At 40.6% G+C, this 21,011-nt stretch overlaps 1 protein-coding gene across 2 annotated transcripts in view; it reads right to left on the reverse strand.

Moving 5' to 3' along the window:
* Positions 1-21,011, reverse strand: part of LOC144678823 (serum paraoxonase/arylesterase 2-like) — a 54,966-nt gene that overhangs the window by 32,284 nt on the left and 1,671 nt on the right. The window contains exons 2-6 of one of the 2 annotated variants that reach the window (XM_078538770.1): positions 16,877-16,947; positions 15,035-15,090; positions 13,529-13,694; positions 13,120-13,246; positions 8,605-8,805 (exon numbers count right to left, since the gene is read on the reverse strand). In XM_078538770.1, coding sequence (XP_078394896.1) covers positions 8,605-8,805; positions 13,120-13,246; positions 13,529-13,694; positions 15,035-15,090; positions 16,877-16,947 — 621 coding nt within the window. The remainder of the gene's footprint in view (positions 1-8,604; positions 8,806-13,119; positions 13,247-13,528; positions 13,695-15,034; positions 15,091-16,876; positions 16,948-21,011) is intronic. The other variant, XM_078538771.1, reaches the window with a different exon arrangement.

A 21,011-nucleotide genomic window follows, 5' to 3' on the forward strand; every position in this document is an offset into this window, starting at 1 on the left:
AGAGAGAAAGAGGGAGAGAGAGAGAGAGAGAAAGAGGGAGAGAGAGAGAGAGAGAAAGAGGGAGAGAGAGAGAGAGAGAAAGAGGGAGAGAGAGAGAGAGAGAAAGAGGGAGAGAGAGAGAGAGAGAAAGAGGGAGAGAGAGAGAGAGAGAAAGAGGGGAGAGAGAGAGAAAGAGGGAGAGAGAGAGAGAAAGAGGGAGAGAGAGAGGAAAGAGGGAGAGAGAGAGAGAAAGAGGGAGAGAGAGAGAGAGAAAGAGGGGAGAGAGAGAGAGAAAGAGGGAGAGAGAAAGAGAAAGAGAAAGAGAGAAAGAGAAGAGAGAGAGAGAAAAAGAGGGAGAGAGAAAGAGAAAGAGAAGAGGAGGTGTGGTGTGAGGGCAGAGGCACGGGAGATGGATTGGACACGGTTTGAGGGCCCTGTCAACCACCGTGGGTGGAAACCTCGGTTAAGGAAGAAGGAAGACATGTCAAAAGTACTGTTTTGGAAAGCAGCATCATCAGAACAAATGCAATGGAGGCGAAGGAACTGAGAGAACAGGATGGAGTCCTTACAGGAAGCAGGGTGTGAGGAGTTGTAGTTGAAGTAGCTGTGGGAGTTGGTGGGCTTGTAATGAATATTGGTGGACCTTTCACCAGAAATTGAGATAGAGGTCAAGGAAAGGAAGGGAAGTGTCAGTGATGGACCATGTGAAAAAGTGATGGATGGGTGGAAATTGGAAGCAAAATTAATAAACTTTTTCAAGTCCAGACGAGAGCATGAGGCACCGAAGCAGTCATCGATGTACCAGAGAAAGAGTTGTGGGAGGGGGCCTGAGTAGGACTGGAACAAGGAATGTTCCAAATACCCCATAAAGAGACAGGCATAACTGGGGTCCATGCAGGTGCCCATAGCCACACCTTTTATTTGGAGATGTTTTTGTATAATTACTACAGGCCTACATACCTAGTAGCATGAGTCATTTTCCATGGGATCTCACCTTCTCCACGAACAAATGGAGCTGAGTTTGTCTTAAATTTGTTCTGCCTTGACTAGTTAAATACTCTCTCATCTGCAAGAGATCTGATTGAGCATCATCTAAGACCCCAGCTACTATTTGATCATGAATCAATTCATCCCTCAATATTCCACAGTGAAAGAATGGATTTTTTTCAAATATTTTGGGGAATACTGTGTTATCCTGTAAATAAGGCTGGGTGTCTGTGTGCATGATTTAATTAGGCTGGGAAAGGGTCAATAGGAGTCAGATTGTCTGGGTGTTTGGAAACATGAAAAGGTTAGAAGTGTTAAGTTTGAGGTACAAGTAAATAGGTTAGATCTAACAGTTGCATTTTTAGATAAATGAAGAGGTTCTTTGAATTTCAAAGGAAAGTCAGGTGCAAAGAAAAATGTTTGCATCTTACAGGAGTCCATAGGCAAATAGCAGTGGGGATATTATATTTTTATTGACTCAAAAACAAAGACAAGATCTAAGATTTGGAAGGGTTTGACTTCCAAAGTGCTGAGAACACAATAGGACTGAGATGAAAAGGGAAAAATGGTATATTAGAGTTACTGTGGATTGCTGTTGGGGTAGAGAGCTAGAGGTAACGATTGAACTGGATAGCTGTTGAGCCATGAAGCTGCAGCGATTTAAGCTGTTGAGAAGTCTTGGGCTGCAGCAAGCATTTTTATTCTGAAGTTAATTCCATAGCCAAATAGAAGAGGGTACAGGTCATGTGGTACACCTTTACCAAAACTGCAGCAGTCTGCCTTGTGTAATATTACTGGTTTCCATATTTAAATATCTATAAGGGGGTGTTGCCTGGAAAGTGGTTACTTGTGGGTTTGATAGTGTGTGTTTTTGGAGAAATGCTTTGTAAGACTAACCTTAATTGCATAACCCATCTTGTGTGCTTAAACTTTCTTTTTTATTAATAAAAAAAATTTTACTTTTAATTTTAAAACACCCAAATATATTACTGGACCTCTCACTGTTAGGATTGGTATATCATCTTCTCATTATTAGAATGCCAAGAGAAAAATAGATTTGGCTCATAAGCCAAGTTTCCCTCTGGGATTTGGTTTGCGCAGCAGCTAACACCAGCTGTGGTCATAACGGTAGCTGGAATTTATTCCAGCCTGTATAGACTGTTGATGAACAAATCCATGCTTTTGTCTGTTCTTTGCTTTCGCTTGTTAAATTTTGCCCCTATAATTAATTTTTTGCAAACACTTAGATAAGAATCAAATGCTTGCAGGACTTCACAAGAAGTTGAAGTCTCATCAACTCCCTGCCTTGCTGTTGTCATTGTTAATAGTTCCAACTGCATAGAGCAATGTACTGATCTGATATTTTGTGTTCAAACCAGGAACAGTTCTATATCTGGAAAACCTCTTTCCCTCATTGTCCCAGTGCTAAGCCTGTTGTCAGAACCATTTCAGACTGCTGAAGGCTGAGAGTGGTAATGCAGATTCCGTGCCTGTACCATGCCCTACAATAGTTCCTGCTTCCCTGGTGTTGCCCCAGGTCTGTGCTCACTGCTGTCCGAACTCTGGGTCTGTGTCTCAACTTGCATCTGCTGCACCCACGATACTCCGACTTTTTAGTTTTGAATCTGTTCCTTTCATCCTTCTTTTAAAGGATCTGTACAGGTCTGTAGCTGCTTCTTGGGAGTTTTTTCTGGGTCTTTTACTCACTGTCTGCTGCCATCATGTGTTTGGGGTCTAAAAGGGGTTTTTTGGCCATTGTCTATTTATATATAGGACTTCAGCACATGGTTAGAACTTCTCCTTCCTCTAGATCTCTGTTACTCAATTAAGTGATGTTACATCACTACATCAGCATCATGTGCTTCTGATGTTAACCCTTTACTCTCATTGCCCAAATCTCTATCCCAATTATACAAATCCTCCTACAGATACGATCGGGAGGTTGACTGCTTGCCAGGTGATCACTTGTATAACACCTTGTAACATATTTGTGACTAACTGGTCTAACTGTGACTAACTATTGATAACAGGCAACCTGACTGTGGGGGAAGTGGAAAAAAAGAGGGGTTAAACCTTGGCATGAGCCTCTCTGAAAGCCAGTTAATTGCCTCATCCTGCTGCCCCTGGTATTCAAGTGGAAAATAATTGCCCACTTAAGGGTATCAACTGGCCCACTGGCAGGCCTATGCTACCCCTCCTGCTGTTACAATTGCAGTGGGGGGCATGGCAGGCAGCAGTGGGCAGGCTACCCACTGGATTTAACAGGTCCCTCCTGCCTTCAAACCCATTGACAGGGGAGCATTAAATTCAGACCAATATTTGGGAGAACAAACTGCTTATGCCCAAATTCTTCATTGTTGGCTATCCAGCTTGTTTGACTACTTCCTAATTGAAGTTCATGCAGAGTTTTTAAGCTAACATTGCCATCAGAACCATTTGGCACTAGGGAAAACAAAGGCAATGTGGCATGCTACAGTAAAGGCAAAATGAAAGAGACATTAGTTCAGAGCAAGCACATCTTTCAAGCAGAATTTTACATGCCCCACAGAGCACTGGAATAAGACAACTTTGGAGTGATTCACTTATATAAGAAGCTGTGAGTGAGTCTCAGCAATTTCAGAGTTAATTCTACTATCAAGAATAATGTATTACCAATGCTGGGCAAGGAGGAGGAAGTGAAAGTGAGTGCAGGGTCAACCGACAGATCAGAGAATAGTTGCTGCAACTGCATTCTGGAATGGTCTCTATCAAGATAATTACTTAGCAATTTTAGGGAAAAGGCAAAGAAAAGGTTTGCTTTTCTCAAAATAAAGTGATGGGTAAACCTACAACGAAGAACTACACCAAATCCCTGGTTAACGTTGACTTAGTCAACATTGCTTCACTATAATATTGGTCTTAAATAGGAATTATAAACCTGTTTAATGTTGTGACTTTCACTATAACATCATTGCCACACAGTCTTTTTCTGTGGCCTGCACATCCCACATGTACACATGGTATTTTCTACCATTTTCCTCTGTGTCATTGGGGTCAGTGCACCACCACTGAGAATCTCTTCTGTTGGTACGCTTGCAGTCCAAGTCCCCAGTGTCTTCTGCCGCCACCAGGGACTTCATCTGCTCCGCTTCCAGTCCTCAGCAAGCACCAAAGTCCCGGGACTTATTTTGCTGCGCCCTACACTGACCAACTTCTACCCAAGATAGAATATGCTCACTCCAAAACCAGGCAGCTAGTGAGTGTACCACCTGTAATTTTTTTTAAACATGTGCTGTATATATATTTTATATTTTAAAAAAATTTAGAAGTTATTTCATTACAAATGCAGGAATTTAAGAACATACAGTATTTCAATGTTTTTTTCTGACAAGGAGGGTCCTAAAGAACCTAACTACAGCTTTTACTTTGGTTGTAATGGGGAAATCAGATTTACTTAAAAGTTGCATTTTTCAGGAACACAACTACACCGTTAAGCAAGGAATTACTGCTTAGTGCTGAAAAGGTCTGCAATGGAATTCTGCTTTGGGTTGCAGTAGAGTGCTTAAGTTGGAGTTTGGTGAATGGGGGTACTTTTAAGGGTTAACTTATCAGTAAATTTCTACCTAAAGTCTAGTCTTTCTTTAATTTAGCAATTGACTAAAAGTTGTTCTTTGGGCTACATAGAAAATAGGAGCAGCATAGGAAATAGGAATAGGTCATTTGGTCCTTCAAGCCTGCTCTGCCATTCCATATGATCATGGCTGATCCTCTATCCCAATGCCATACTCACGCTCTCTCCCCATACCCGTTCACAAGTCCTGGAATCTATCTATTGGGAAAAGGGGAGTTTTAAATCCATTTTTAAATGGGTTATTGCAGGCTCTGCTTGCAGCTGCAGCTAGTTAATTAGATAACTAGCTTGAACAGGTTTTCAAAAGCTAGATTCAGAAAGATAAAGGCAGGCCATTTACACTGCTACCTTGTCTGCACGAGAGTGCTGCTTTGGCTGCATTAGAATACTTAAGGTGGAGTTTGGTGAGTGTGGAAGTTCAGTGAAGAGAGAGAGGTAGTTCTTTCATTTTCTACCTTTCTTCAGAAGGAAGAATGGCAGCCTTGGCAAATTGGACCTGGTGAGTATTTCTACTGTCTTCAATACTCTCTAAACTAGAGGAAGTAAAGTGAAGGGAGTAATTTAAGGTTAAGACATGGCAGGAAAGCTCAGCCAAGTGGAATGCTCCTCCTGTGCAATGTGGGAAGCCAGGGACACTGTCTCGAACTACAGCTACTTGAAATCCACATTTTCAGAGCTGGAGCTGCAGCTGGAGTCACAGTGGAGCATCTGCAAGGATGAGATCTTCGTGATAGCACTTACAGTGAGGTGGTCACACTGCCGGTAATGAGCGCACAGCTGAAAGGGAATGGGTAACCACGAGAGTAAAAGCACTAGGCAGGGATCCCCTGGGTCTAACAGATTTTCTGTTTTGTATACTGTTGGGGTGGTGGCTTCTCAGGAGAATGCAACAAGAGCCAGGTCCATGGCATGAGTGGCTCAGCTGTACAGGTTGAGGGTTGGGGAAAAAAATGGGAGCGCAGTAGTGATAGGGGATTCTATCGTAAGGGGAACAGAGATGTTTCTGCAGCTGCAGATGTGACACCAGGATGGTATGTTGCCTCCCTGGTGTCAGGGTCAAGGGTGTCAGAGTGGCTGCAGGACATTCTGAAGGAGGGGGAAACACCCAGAGGTTGCGGTACATATCAGTACCAATGACTTAGGTAAAAGAGGGATGAGGTCCTGAATGCAGAATATTGGGAGCTAGGAAATAAATTAAAAGGCAAGACCTCAAAAAGGTAGTAATCTTAGGATAACTCAGTGCTATGTGCTAGCGAGGTCAGGAATAGTAGAATAGACCCGATGAATGCAAGACTGGAGAGATTGTGTAGGAGTGAAGGATTTAGATCCCTGAGGCATTGGGACTGATTCTGGGGAAAATGGGACATGTATAAGCTGGACGGTTTGCACCCCAGCAGGACGGGAACAATATCCTTGCAGGGGTATTCGTTAGCATTGTGGGGGAGGGTTTAAACTAGAGTAGCAGGGGGATGGAAACAAAGATAGGAATGAAAGAAAAGTAGAAAGTGAAAGTGGGAGGTAGAAAAAACAAGGGCTAACAGCAAATAGGGCCATAATACCAAAAAAGTGTAAAAATGGTCAAAAGACAAGTCTAAAGGCACTGTATCTGAATGCATGGAGCACTCGCAGTAAGGTAGATAAATTAATAGCACAATTAGATGTAATCAGGTACGATATGATTGTGATTATGGAGACATGGCTGCAGCATGACCAAAGCTGGGAACTGAGTATCCAAGGGTACTCGATATTTAGGAAGGACAGGCAAAAAAGGGAAAAAGAGGTGGGGTGTTGTTAGTTAATGATGAAATCAGTGCAATAGTGAGAGAGGGTATTGGGTCAGAAAATCTAGATGTAGAATCAGTCTGGGTGGAGCTAAGAAGCAACAAGGGGCAGAAAACATCAGTGGAATTTGTCCATAAGCCTCCAAACAGTAGTGATAAGGTAGGGGACAGCATTAAACAGGAAATTAGAGATGCATGTTACAAGGGTGCTACAGTAATCATGGGTGAGTTTAATCTACATACTGTGGCAGATGAATTAATGTGTGTACGAGATGGTTTTTTTTAGACCAGTAGGTTGAGAAACCAACAGGTTATCCTAGATTTGGTATTGTGCAATGAGAAGGGGTTAGTTAATAATCTCATTGTGTGCAGCCCTTTAGGAAACAGTGACCATAACATGATGAATTCTTCATTAGGATGGAACACGAAGTATAGTCTGATCTAAAGCTAGGTCCTAAATCTAAACAAAAAAGGAAACTACAAATGTATGAGGCACGAGTTGGCTAAGGTAGATTCATTAATTGCATGATGGTGGATAGGCAATAGCTAATATTTAAGGAACGAATGTATGCATTGCAACAGCTATACAATCCTTTCTGGTGCAAAAACAGGGAAAGTGGCCCAACCATGGAGAAATTAAGGATAGTTTTACATCCAAAGAAGAGTCATATAAAGTTGCTCAAAAAAGTAACAAGCCTGAGGATTGGGAGCAGTTTAGAATTCAAAGGGGCACCAAGAGATTGATTGAGGAAAAAGAGTATGAGAGTAAACTTGCAAGAAACATATATGTAAAAAGAAAAAGATTAATGAAGACAAATGTAGGTCCCTTATAGTCCAAAATGGGAGAATTTGAGAGCAAGGAAATGGCAGAGCAATTAAACAACTATTTTAGTTCCATCTTCAGAGGAAGACACAAAACTTCCCAGAAATACTAGGGAACCAAGGGTCTAGTGAGGAGGAGGAATTGAAGAAAATTACTAAAAAGTTGTGGAGAAATTAATGGGACTGAAAGCCAACAAATCCCCACAGCCCAATAATCTACATCCCAGGGTACTAAAGGAGTTGTCATCTTCCAAAATTCTGTAGATCCTGGAACAGTCCCAGCAGATTGGAGGGTGGCAAGTATAACTCCACTATTTAAGAGGGAGGGAGGGAGAGAGAAAACAGAATTACAGACTAGTTAGCCTAACATCAGTAGTAGGGAAAATGCTAGAATCTTTTATAAAGGATGTGATAATAGGACATTTAGAAAAGATCAGCAGGATTAGACGAAGTCAATATAGATTTATGAAAAGGATGTTTGACAAATCTACTGGATTTTTTTTGAGGTTGTAACTAGCGGGATAGATAAGGGAGAACCAGTGGATGTTTTGAATTTTCAGAAAACTTTTGATAAAGTCCCACAGAGGTTAGTGTGCAAAATTAAAGCACATGGGATTAGGGTAATATATTGGCATAGGTTGAGAATTGGTTAGCAGACAGGAAACAGTAAGAATAAATGGGTCTTTTTCAGAGGGGCAGGTGGCAACTAGCAGGGTAAGGCAAATGTTATGTTGGCCTTCATTGCGAGAGGACTTCAGGAGCAAGGATGTCTTACTGCAGCTGTACAGGTAAGACCACACCTGGAGTAGTGCAGTTTTGGTCTCCTTACTTAAAAGGATATACTTGCTGTTGAGCGAGTGCAGCGAAGGTTCACCACACTGATCCCTGGGATGGCAGGATTGTCATACGAGGAGAGATCGGGTCAACTAGGTGTGTATTCACTGGAGTTTAGCAGGATGAAAGGGGATCTCATTGAGACATACAAAATTCTGACAGGCCTGGATGATGTTTCCTATGGCTTCATTATCATTATCTAACGATATGAGATAGGCCATTTAGGACTGAGATGAGGAGGAATTTCTTCACTCAGAGGGTGGTGGACCTGTGGAATTCTCTACAGCAGAAAGCTGTGGAGGCCAAGTCACTGAATATATTTAAGGAAAGAGTTAGATTTCTGGGCTCTAAAGGTGTCAAGGGGTACAGGGACAGAGTGGGAGTATGGCGTTGAGGTGGAGGATCAGCCATTATCACGTTGAATGGCGGAGCAGACTCGAAGGGCCAAATGACCTACTCCTGCTTCTATTTTCTATGTTTCTATGTATGACATCTCACTCTGCACTTGCTCTATGTGAAAATATCAATTCATTTACACAAAGTTCCTTTGATCACAGCCAGTCGGTAAGAAATAAAACTATCAGAACTTACCTTTTGTCGGGGGAAACATTAATCCCATTGGCAAATCTAAATCCTGTTGCCGCCACTTTTACCTCAGAGGGACTGTAGTAAACAACACTACACCATGAGAAGCCAAGAACAATCTCCAAGGTCTTCAGGGGTTCATGAGCAAAATAGTAGTCATTTGTGGCATAGAAACTGTCAGAGCTTAGTGCTACAATATCATTCACACTGGAAGAAAAGAAAAGAAATTAACTTGTAAAACTGTGAAAAAATTACATACTGTTAAGTTGTACCACAAAATGGTTCCACAATATTCTTGAGGGTTGACCTGCAAAGAACAAAATTTCTCAAAAAATGCCTAAATTGTATTAATAGGTTATAAGCAAAAAGCAAAAAACTGCAGATGCTGGAAATCCAAAACAATAAAAATTAAAATATCTGGAAAAACTCAGCAGGTCTGGCAACATCTGCGGAGAGGAACACAGTTAATGTTTCGAGTCCGTATGACTCTTCAACAGAACTAAGTAAAAATAGAAAAGAGGTGAATTATAAACTGGTTTAAGTGGGGGTGGGTGGGACAGGTAGAGCTGGATAGAGGGCCAATGATAGGTGGAGATAACCAAAAGATGTCTAGACAAAATGACAAAGAGGTGTTGAAGGTGGTGATATTATCTAAGGAATGTGCTAATTAAGGACCAGGGTGCCCCAGAGGGAACGATCCCTGCGGAATGCCGCCGGGGGGGGCGGGGGGCGGTGAAGGGAAGATGTGTTTGGTGGTGGCATCATGCTGGAGTTGGCGGAAATGGCAGAGGATGATCTTTTGAATGCGGAGGCTGGTGGGGTGATAAGTGAGGACAAGGGGGACCCTATCATGCTTCTGGGAGGGAGAGGAAGGTGTGAGGGCGGATGCGCAGGAGATGGGTCGGACACGGTTGAGGGCCTCGAGTTCAAAAACTTCAGATCATGAGCTCTCTCCTCCATCCCCACCCCCTTTCCGATCTCCACCCCCCCCACCCCCCTCCCCGCCCCCCGCCTTTTTTTTCCAATAATTTATATAGATTTTTCTTTTCCCACCTATTTCCATTATTTTTAAATGTATTTCCATCCATTGTTTTATCTCTACCTTTTAGCCTTTTTCGATTCCTTCATCCCACCCCCACTAGGGCTATCTGTACCTTGCTTGTCCTGCTTTCTACCCTTAATTAGCACATTCCTTAGATAATATCACCACCTTCAACACCTCTTTGTCCTTTTGTCTATGACATCTTTTGGCTATCTCCACCTATCACTGGCCCTCTATCCAGCTCTACCTGTGCCACCCGCCACCCCCCCTTAAACCAGCTTATATATCACCTCTTTTCTATTTTTACTTAGTTTTGTTGAAGAGTCATACGGACTCGAAACATTAACTGTGTTCCTCTCCGCAGATGCTGCTAGACCTGCTGAGTTTTTCCAGGTATTTTTATTTTTGTTTTAATAGGTTATATATGTCTGTACAGTTATATATATCTGTACAGTTTCACACAGACTGCAGGGAGGGTTATAAATGCATGTGAATGAACAAAGTATAGGACCTTTTGTTTTGATATTTGCAGTAATTTGGAGGTCAGCATTTATAGATTTACTTCTCTTCAGTACAAAGTGCTAAAATAATGCCAAATGTGTTTTATTATTAAAAATAGAAAATTCTGGAAATGTCAGCAGGTCAGGCAGCATCTTTTGAGAAAGAAAGAGTGTTAATATTTGAACTGGAAAAAGTTAGATGTGTGACAGGTTTAAAACAAGCAGAGGCAGGGAAGGGGTGGGCAGGGGAATGTGTCCTAAAAGCAGTGATCTCTTGGGGTTCCTCTACCAAATGAAACAACCAATATCCATGTTTGGCATCCAGCTTGTTAAAAAAAACTTTGCTCTGGAAAGTTCACAGCTCACAGAATTACAGCATTTTAATAACACAGAAGACGGCCATTCAGCCCATTGTGTCTGCACTGGCTCTCCAAAGCATTATGACCTAGTGCCATTGCCCTGCCTTTTCCCCCTTCCATTGCACATTATTTGAATAGAAACAATCATCCGATGCCCTCTTGAATGCCTCAATTGAACATGCCTCCTCCACACTTCCAGGAAGTGTACTCGTTGTGTGAAAAAGTTTCTCATGTCACATTTGCTCCTTTTGCAAATCACTAAATCTGTGCCCTTGCATTCTTGATCCTTTTACGAGCAGGAACAGCTTCTCCTCATCTACTCTGTCCAGCCCCCTCAAAATTTTGAACATCTTATCAAATCTCCTCTCAGCCTCCTTCTCTCCAAGGAGAGCAGTCCCAACCTCTCCAATCTATCCTCATAGCTCAAGTTTCTCATTCCTGGAACCATTCTTGTAAACCTCTTCTGCACTCTCTCCAATGTGTTCACATCCTTCCTATAATGTGGTGCCCAGAACTGTACACAATACTTCAGCCGAGGTCCAACGTGTGTCTTATATAAATTCAGCATATGCTCCTTGCTCTTGTACTCTATGCCCCTATTAATAAAGCCCAGCATACTGTATGCTTTATTAACTGCTTTCTCCACCTGTCCTGCTACCTTCAATGATCTACACACATATACACCCAGGTCTTTCTGCTCTGCACCCTCTTCAAAATTTCACCCCTTATGTTATATTGTCTGTCCATGTTTTTCCTACCAAAATGCAACACCTCGCATTTCTCCACATTGAGTTTCATCTGCCGCCTATCTCCCCCACTCTGCCAACTTGTCTATGTCCTCCTCACAGTTTACAACACTCCCAAGCTTCATATCATCCGCAAACTTTGAAATTGTGCCCTGCACACCAAGGTCTAGATCATTAATATAAATCAGGAAAAGTAAGGTGCAATGAATTGGATGACTTGTAGTATGCAGTCAGTTTGGTTGTTGTATCGCAACAGTCCAGATACAAGCCCTTCAGGATTCTGACTGTCAAGAGAGCACACTCGCCGCTGTTGACTTTGGTGGTGAGCATATGTTTGTCATTTTCCTTTGGGCACAATGATGCTGATAACAGCAAAAGGCTCTGTGACTTCATCCACACACATCACATTCACGATGCAGAAAGCCTGTTCACTTTCAAGTTGAAGATTTCTCCAACTCAATCTTCACCCTGGTCTGTCTTGCCACTAACCTCATGTATGTACTTGCATTTATTTTGGTCTCTGGCACACTCCCTGTTGTCACTATCAATATGCTGCACTTACGACCAAACAAAAAGTATCATATTGTAACCTCTGGTCACACCTCCGGAACCAGATTTCCTGCATTGGCAAGCCCAATGTCCTCTTTCACTGCATGCCTTGCAAAGGTCTTGGAACACAGGACAGCTGGATGCAGGGTTCAATGGGATGAGAAGGGATCTAGGCAAGGTAAAATAGAACCAAAGATTGAGAGGATAAACTGTAATGGAACAACCTTTAAGGAAGTGTTTTAGTTACAGACCAGATACATTGCAAGACAGTGAAAGGGAGGGGAACCAAAGCCAGGGCTTCTTGGATGTTGAGGGAGATAAAGATTATGATTAAACAAAAAAAAGGTGCATGATGCAGGTCAGGTGAACTTTTCAAGCGACAACCAGGTCAAATACAATAGGTTGAGAGAGGAAGAAAAGACAAAAATAAGACTGGCAAAGGGAGAGCATGAAAATAGAATGGCAGTTAACATAAAAGTGAAGCCACAAGTCTTCTGCCAGTATGTAAATAGTAAGAGGTGGCGAGTGGGGCCTATTAGGGACAAAAAACAGGATATATGCTTAGAGGAACAGGGCAAGGCTAGAATACTTAACCAGTATTTTGTATTCATGCTTACTAAAGAAGATGCTGACAAAATATCAGTAGAAGTGGAGATGGTGGAGGTAATGGATGCAATAAAATTGATAGGCAGGATGTACTGGAAAGGCTGACTGAACTTAGAGTGGATAGGTTACCTGGTCCAGCTTGCATCCCAGGTTGCTAAAGAAGTTAGGGGTGGAGACAACAGAAGGGCTTGTCATAATCTTCCTTATATGAGGGAGAGGGAGAGAAATGTGACACCCTTATTCAAGAAAGGGTGATGGGACAGTCCTGGTATCTAGTAATTAAATCCGAGAACTGATAAATTAGCTGAAGCATAGGAAACTAGTAGGTGTTATGTGAGGAGCAATTACGGAGTGGGGTATGTACTGGATCCACTTGTTGCTTTTTATATAAAACAACCTGGATTCGGAAATTAATGCAAATTGGTTAAATTTGCAGATGATATGGAACTAGGATGGACAGTGGACAGCTTGAACAAAATAAGTTGGACAGAAATTCATCTGGCCAGAACAATGTACCCATTACCTTCAAATTTTAAAAATCTGTGTCTACTTCAAAACACAAATGATGCATGCTACATTTGTCACTATTGGTTTACACAGTTGGACATGTTTAAGTCTTTCAGTTGAAGCTAATTTTTGGTTCAACCATCTTTTTAAAAAAAATTTTCACATCAAATTGCTTGTCAAACAACCAACATCTTCAGTTTCTCATGATGTACCTGTGTAAAAGTTCATGTTGGATGGTCTTTAAATGAATTAGACTATTTTGGTCCTCTTCAAACATAAAAACCTCCACTGTGGTAATATTCCGTGGATGATTCACAACAAAAACATACACAGTACCATCTAGAAATGAAGCAGAGTGTTAGTAAACCCATGTAATGCTAAGAACATTGTTGTATGCTCAAATAGACATTAAATATATTGACAGAATTTGGGTGTGTACAAGAGTTAACATATTCATCATTTGTAATTATGTTCCTATTGCCAAAAAACAGGAAAATGTCAAAATAAGTCTTACATAAATTGGCAAACTATCAAAGGTCTTTCCACTTTCACCTTACTGATTAATAGTACTCCTCTGATCCAAAGTTCTCCCAAGTAAACACTAACTTTCTTGACACTTACCTTCATCTATATATGTACTCAATCCATGTGGATTAAAGGATTCCACATCAAACCCACGACTGATTCTCAGTTCAACAGCTGTCAGGGTTGGTTTATTTAGATCCACTAGGAGAATCTGCCCTGGTCGATCACTGTTAAAGTTAGGCAGTGATGGGTACTTCAGGCCCTTAAAGCAAATGTAAAAGCAAGAAATAAGTAATAAAAATAAAATATGTTCAATGCAAAGCAATAGAATTTAAATCTCTAGGCATATAATAATCTGTACTTTTCAGAATTTTAAATTACAATTAGTCTTCAAAGTTATTACTGCAAATTAGTTTTGTCATTTTGCAAAAGCACTTAGCCTGTCTTCGACAGATACAAATAAGTGTAACTTAAAAGTACAGTACTGTAAAATGAGTACGGTATCAAGCAGCATAATCGGAACATGGCTCACACATTACACCAGCTAACCAATGGAAGCTAATGTCAAAGCTTTGTTAAAACATAATATGGTGATCAACGCACCCTCTAATTTTTTTTTTTGGAATGCATGGGTAATTTAAGTGAGTCATCCCTTTAAATTTGTGTGGTCATACACATGCAATAACTTTTGAGTGACAAACTTGTGCACCACTTGTGCATCGAGTCTCTGGTTGCAGCTCAGAGGGAACATTGATGATGATATACAGCTTTGAACTGTGCTACCAGTTGATCTATGTAACATTTCCAATCAAATTACAAAATTTAACATAAAACCCTCCATAAACCAGAGAACGTTTAAATTTAGCTTAAAAAGTTTGATAAAATTTTAAATGGGAAAATTAACTCCTTTGAGAGAAATATCCTGCCCCAGGTTAAGAGGCTAAACTATAAACGGTGTTCAAAATAAGTCATTTTGATAAAGCATGCTGGGGAAATCAACTTCTATTAGTCAGCAAGCCGATAATTTAAAGGCTTATATTCAAGACCTTAACTACTCCATTTATGGTTTTGGTTAAGTGACTCTTTATATTTACAAGAGACAGCATTGGAAGCAGAATTAGTGCAATTGGCTTTTCAAAGGGAGGATTTTTATATTTAAAAAAATGACAGCAGAATGGGACTAAATGAATATCTATCAGAGAGCCAGCATGGGGCTAAAATGACCTCCATCTGTGCAGAAAATTCTGATTCTAACCCCTTCACAAATGTCAAATTACATTTCTAATCTAATGTATTTTTAAACAGTGCACTTATACCGTTTTACTATTTCTAGGTATTGAAGAGTAAAACAGTGTCGCTTTATAGATTTAAGTCGATATTTTTAATCAAGTGAATGGGTAGCATTGTATAGACATTCAAAATAAAAACCATTATATTAGAGGATATTTGCATTATCACTGCTCATGTTTGATAGGTTCATAAGGGAAAAGGAAACATGCTACCATTATATATGCCCAGTTTAGTTTATGTAAATATTTTCTAATACCTTCCAATTATAGTTTCTTTAAAAAAGCATTAGATAAATATTAAGTGCAGACTTACAGAGCTGATAAGGGCCAACCCTCCAGGGAGAATGTTAATATCTTCAGAACCATGCTCTGGAACAGGAAAATATTTAATTCATTTAAAAAAAAAAATCAGTCAATGAGATGACACACTATAGCTTCAAAAAAGTGTTACCAAACAGCTATCTTCATCAAAAGGGCACTTGCATAGAATCAAGCTGCAAGACAAACTGAAGCAGAATGGAAAGAGACATCTGGCAGAGGTGTTTCCAGAGAATGTCCAACAGCCAGTACTGAATCTCAATTGTACAGAACTTTGGAATGTATTAAATAAGGAGGAGCATTGTAGTAGACTTCATGGGGACAGACACAGGCTCGTGAAATGAGTAGACATTGAGCAGATTTAATCTAATGTGGATGAATATGAAGTGACTGAGGGGAAACACATGGAGAGAGACTATAAATGGCACTATTTTGGAGGGTGCAAGAGCAGAGGGACCTGGGAGTGTAAATTTGTAAATCTTTAAAAAGGTGATAAGGCAAGTTGATAAGACAGTCAAGTGCATGGAATGCTTCACATTTAATGCAAAGCTGAGATTGTTCACTTTAGAAAAAGGTTAAGGGGAAGGCAAAGGAAAACGTTAAAAATTTAGGGTTTTGATAGACCCAGCAGGGCAAAACAATTTCCCCTCCATTTAACCTTCTCCAATCCGAAACAAGCAACCCCAATTTCTCCAGTCACTGCACATAACTGAAGACCCTCATGCTTGGTATCACTCTACACCCTGTTTAAGGTTTTGATATTCTTCCTAAAGTGTGATACCCAGAATTGGACACAACCCTCTACCATAACCTATAGTTTATAAAGACTCAGCACACCATCCCCCACCCCCAGCCTCTATTGAGAGCGCCTAGGATTCAGCCTTTAGTCATGATATTGCCAAGTTTTATGTCAACTGGTAGCTTTGAAACCAAACCCTAAATACCCCAATCCAGGTTATAAAAGAGTAGAAGTACTAATACTGATCCCTGGGGGACACCATTGTATTCTTCCTTCCAGTTCAAAAAAACTACTGTTTTCTGACTCATAGCCAATTTCATATTCACATCATCAGTTTCCCTTTAAACTCGTGGAGTTTCAATTTTGCTAACAAGTTTGTTATGATGTGGTATTTTATCAAATGTTATTTCAAAGACATTATGTACGTCAATCTCACTACCTTCATTAACCCTCTTACCTCCAAAAAAAAATCCTCAGGTTAGTCCAACATAATTTGCCTTTAATCAACCCATATTTGGCTGTCATTGATTAACCTATATTTTTTGAAGTGACAAATTTTGTCTCAGCTTATTGTCTAAACTTCTGTTCATCACTGACAGGCTGACTGGCTTGTAATCTCTTTTTTTGACCAGGAGTTTCCCCTGGTATCACTCCCATGTCCAAGGAGGATTAAAGATTGTGGGCAGACCCACTGCTGTCTCCTTTGCTTCCTTCAACAATCTAGACCCAGTGACTTGAGCAGTGCTAACTTTAATTAACTCCTATTTTTATCTTGTCCAATTTCTCTAGTACTTCCTTCCTTTACTGTAACATTCTCTATTTAGGACACATTAAATGTACTCATTTAGTGCTTTCGCTATACCCGGACTCTACAAAATCTCCTATTTTTGCTCCTTAATCAACCCCACACTCCCTTTAACTTATTCTCATGCACTCTTTGCCCCTTTTATTTTCTACCATGACCACTGTCTGTGCAGATGCTGCTTGGGTACAGTCTTTCCTATCTATATGAAACCCATCACACCAAACCAATTATCTTGGCATAATCAATGTTTGATGCTTTACAGGTGAATACAAGTAAATAACAGAACTACATACCAACTCCTTCGATCAGATGGCAATTACCAAGCTCAACTAGATCCAGTTCTCTGAATACACCCATCTTATTGCTGCAAACCAATGGAAACAACAACAATTTAACAGTCTGTTTAAACATATTGGAGTGGATTTTTATTTTGATTGAAAAATCAGTTTTCGTGCAGGCATGTTGAAAATCTACCTCATTAGATGGGAATAACAAAGTTCCCAATCAAGTCTTTCAGGCACTAAAAAGATTTGTCTACAGGAGCTAACTCCTGTACTGGACACAAAGCCCAGGTGATTCAGATTGCCATGCTGATGAGCTTAGATGGGAAGAGTACAGAGGAAGCCATTGTGATGGCTTTCCAAAAAGGTCACTGAATATCACAGACAGGTGGGTTAGTCTGCCAGGGTCCAGGAGAGAAAGAGCTGCTAGATGCCAAAAGTCTCTATGGTTTACCATAACGGAATGTGGGTAGAAGCTCACACTTGGATTGAAAAGACCAAATTCATGAGGAGCTAAAACAAAGCTCAAAAATTTGCCTTTGCACTAGAGGGAGGATCTCCAGTAATAATCTCACCATGAAGGACAGTTCTTTGGTTAGAAGTTACCAGGCTGAGAAAGAAAAAGAACAGAAGTAAACCTTTTGGAACTAAAAATCATTTAGCACTGATTCTGGAAGAACTGAATGTCTATTTAGAAGACAGTGTAATGTATAGTTGTGAAGTATTTTTCCAGATGTGTTAAAAGCTCTGTTCTGCAGTTTAAATATAAGTTACCTACAAATATATTATTTAGTCAATAGTATTTTGTCTGTTACAGTAAACATCTTAAAACATGAAATCTTCTTGTGTCATCCACAAGATAACTTATAAAAAAATTCAACTTCCAATTAAAGGCATCAGTCTCCATGGGGATCATAAGAGTGCATGGTATAGATCAAATAAACCAAATTCCATTGCATGTGCTTTCTGAGTGCCTTTCAATCCAGCCTCCACAAAAAAGGTGACAGTTTTAGTATTGTATGTGGAACATTAGTTCAAGTTATGACCCCTAAGCTGTATTATTACTTAAACAGATATCAGACAGGGAAACATTAATGGAGGCACTTGCAGGAGACACTAAATGTGTGCATAATGCAAAAACCTAAAATTTGTAACTTCATCTCATTCATGAATAGACAGAAAATACAATATTGCTTAATAGACACTGGCCAGGTTGAAGCAGTTGGGATTAAGATCACAATCACACAGTGCAGAAGAGGCCCTTCAGCCCATCAAGTCTGCACCAACACGTGAGAAACACCTGACCTACCTACTCCCATGATTGATGTTACTGATTCTCCATCTTAATATTTCCATTTCCAACATAGCAACTGAACCACAGTGGAATTTGCACTCAAGAGTGAACAAGCACACTACATCATTGCCAAACACAGGTCATGTTTCAGAGTATAGTCATGCAACAGATACTTGTATCCCTAAAGTTTAAACAAGATAGCTGAGCAAATATTGAGTATATTACTAAATAAGTCAACATGCAAGAGAATAATCAGATGACAATGGTCACTTTGTTATAACCAATGAAACCAAAGTATATAGGCAGAGTCCAGACCGCACTCAAACCAGCCCACACTTGCAAAACCCAAAATATCTACTGTTGGATGTGATTCCAACATTGTTCAGCAAGTGCTGAATGTTGAGTATGCTAAATAGCTACACTAACAAGCAATTTAAGATAATCAGTCAAACTCATACAATGGCTCATTTATGCTTGCTAGAAGTGACATACATTCATATGCAGGGACCCATTCTCTGCAAACAGAAGTCCAAACCTTCTGCCATTTTTGAATTACCCAGGAGCTTGGGAAGCCTTTAGTTTCCCTGTTGCTTTCTCCATGGCATTGCCTCAGCTAGAGACAACTAACCAATCAGCACCTTTTTCTCAAAGTATAAATTGTTGCGATCGTTTGAAATTTGGCATTCTTGCATTTGTCCCGATGAGTTCAAGATGAAAAGCTTCAGCAACATCTCTCTTTTCAGCAATATTTTGACAGTTTATTCTAAGGAATTAACCTTTCCAAATAAGCACCTTGCTTATAAACCCATTAGGTCCACTGGAATACTTGAGGCCTTCCATGACCAGTGAGCACTGCAGGAGCTGGAGTGTTTCTTCACCCCACAAAATTACATTTAGATTTAGTTACGCACGTTTCCTTTGGAATTTTGTTTCAGTTACAGTGCTCTTTAAGAGGCTATTACTTCAATTTGATTTGTTAATTTGCTCATTTGTTTTATAAAGAGTGACTTTAAGGAGTGGCTCTTCAGTTAATTGGTTTATTTAACTTTGTTTTGCTCAAGAGTTGAGTCACTTGCCTGCTTAAGGAGCTGTTAGTTAGTTAAATTTGTTTAATTAAAAATTTTTTTTTTATTCATTCATTCACAGGATGTGGGCTTCGCTGTATGGGCCAGCATTTATTGCCCATCCCTAGTTGCCCTCGGAAGGGCACCTTATTGATATACTCGAGTATAAATCCATTAGCTTCCACTATATCCAAAATCTGCCTTACTCATCTCACTCATCCTGCTCTCCCCACTTTTTATAAACAATGCTTTTTAAAGAAAAAGGCTGCACTTGAAATGTTAACCTGTCTTCATCAAAAATATTGACACTTCCCACATTTACAGCGTTTTTGTTTTTAATTACTGGCCAAATTACTCCAGCTGTCATATCACTTTCTACAACTTAAATAAGGCACTGTGGGCCATCATCAGAACTGCGTTCAACCACCATCTATAATCTCATGGTCCAGCGTATCCCAAACTTTACCATTATCATCAGGCCAGTGGACCAACCCTGGTTCAACAAGGAGTGCAGGAGAGCACACCAGATATACCTAAAAATGAGACAGCAACCCAGTGAAACTACAACACAGGACTACATGCATGCCAAACAGCTGTCTATTGTAAGCTTCTTCCACCAAGTGATCCCACAACCAACAGATCAGATCAAAGTTCTGCAGTCCTGCCACATCCAGTTATTAATGGTGGATAATGAAACAACTAGCCAGAGGAGGAGACTCCACAAACAGCCCCATCCTTAATGACGGGGGAGCCCAGCATGTCAGTGCAAAAGATGAGGCTGAAACATTTGCAACCATCTTCAGCCAAAAGTGTCAAATGGATGATCTATTCAGCCTCCTCCAGAGTTCCCCAACATCATAGATGCCAGTCTTTGGTCATGCTCCTAATCAAATACAGCTACAACACTGGCTTCCACCAAACAAAATGGAACATGGCAGAGGTGTGTCCTGCCCACAAAAGCAAGACAAATCTAGTCCAGCCAATTAACAGTTTACTCTCAAAGTGATGGAAGCTGGCAGTTAAAGTGCTATAAAGTGACACTTACAATCAATGGGGATGCTCACTTGTGCAGTTTTCAGTTCCATTTGTCAACTGCTCAGATACTGGTCACTGTGTCCACATGCAGCAAGCCCTAGACAGCATTCAGGCTGATTGTTGGAGGACAAATGGTACTTGCCCCCAAGATAGAATCTAATCACCTCCCCTTGATGTTCAATGGCATTACCATCACTGAATACCCCATCAACAATATGCTGGGGGTTGTAATTGACTAGAAAGTTAACTGGACCAGCCATATAAATACTATGGCTACAGGAGCAGGTCAGAGGCTGGGAATTCTGCAGCAATCATCTGACTTTCCAAAGCTTGTACACCATCTACAAGGCACTAGTCAGGAATGTGATAGAATTCTTTCCACTTGCCTGGATGAGTGCAGTTCCCACAAACTCAAGAAGCTCAACACCATCCAGGACAAAGCAACCAGCTTGATTGGCACCCCATCCACCTACATTCACTCCCTCCACCTTTGACACACAGTGACAGCAGTGTGTACCATCTACAAGATCCACTGCATCAACAAAGCTTTTTCGATAGCATCTTCCAAACATAAGAACAGGATTACGCCATTCGGCCCCATCTAGCCTGCTCCACTATTCAATTAGATCATGGCTGATCATCTCCCTCAACACCACTTTCCCACACTATCTCCATATCCCTTGATGTCAGTAATTTCCAAAAAATTAATTTCTGTCTTGAACATGCTCAATGATTGAGCTTCCACAGCCCTCTG

Source organism: Cetorhinus maximus, chromosome 3, assembly GCF_964194155.1.
Source record: "Cetorhinus maximus chromosome 3, sCetMax3.hap1.1, whole genome shotgun sequence".
Classification (NCBI taxonomy): Eukaryota; Metazoa; Chordata; class Chondrichthyes; order Lamniformes; family Cetorhinidae; genus Cetorhinus; species Cetorhinus maximus.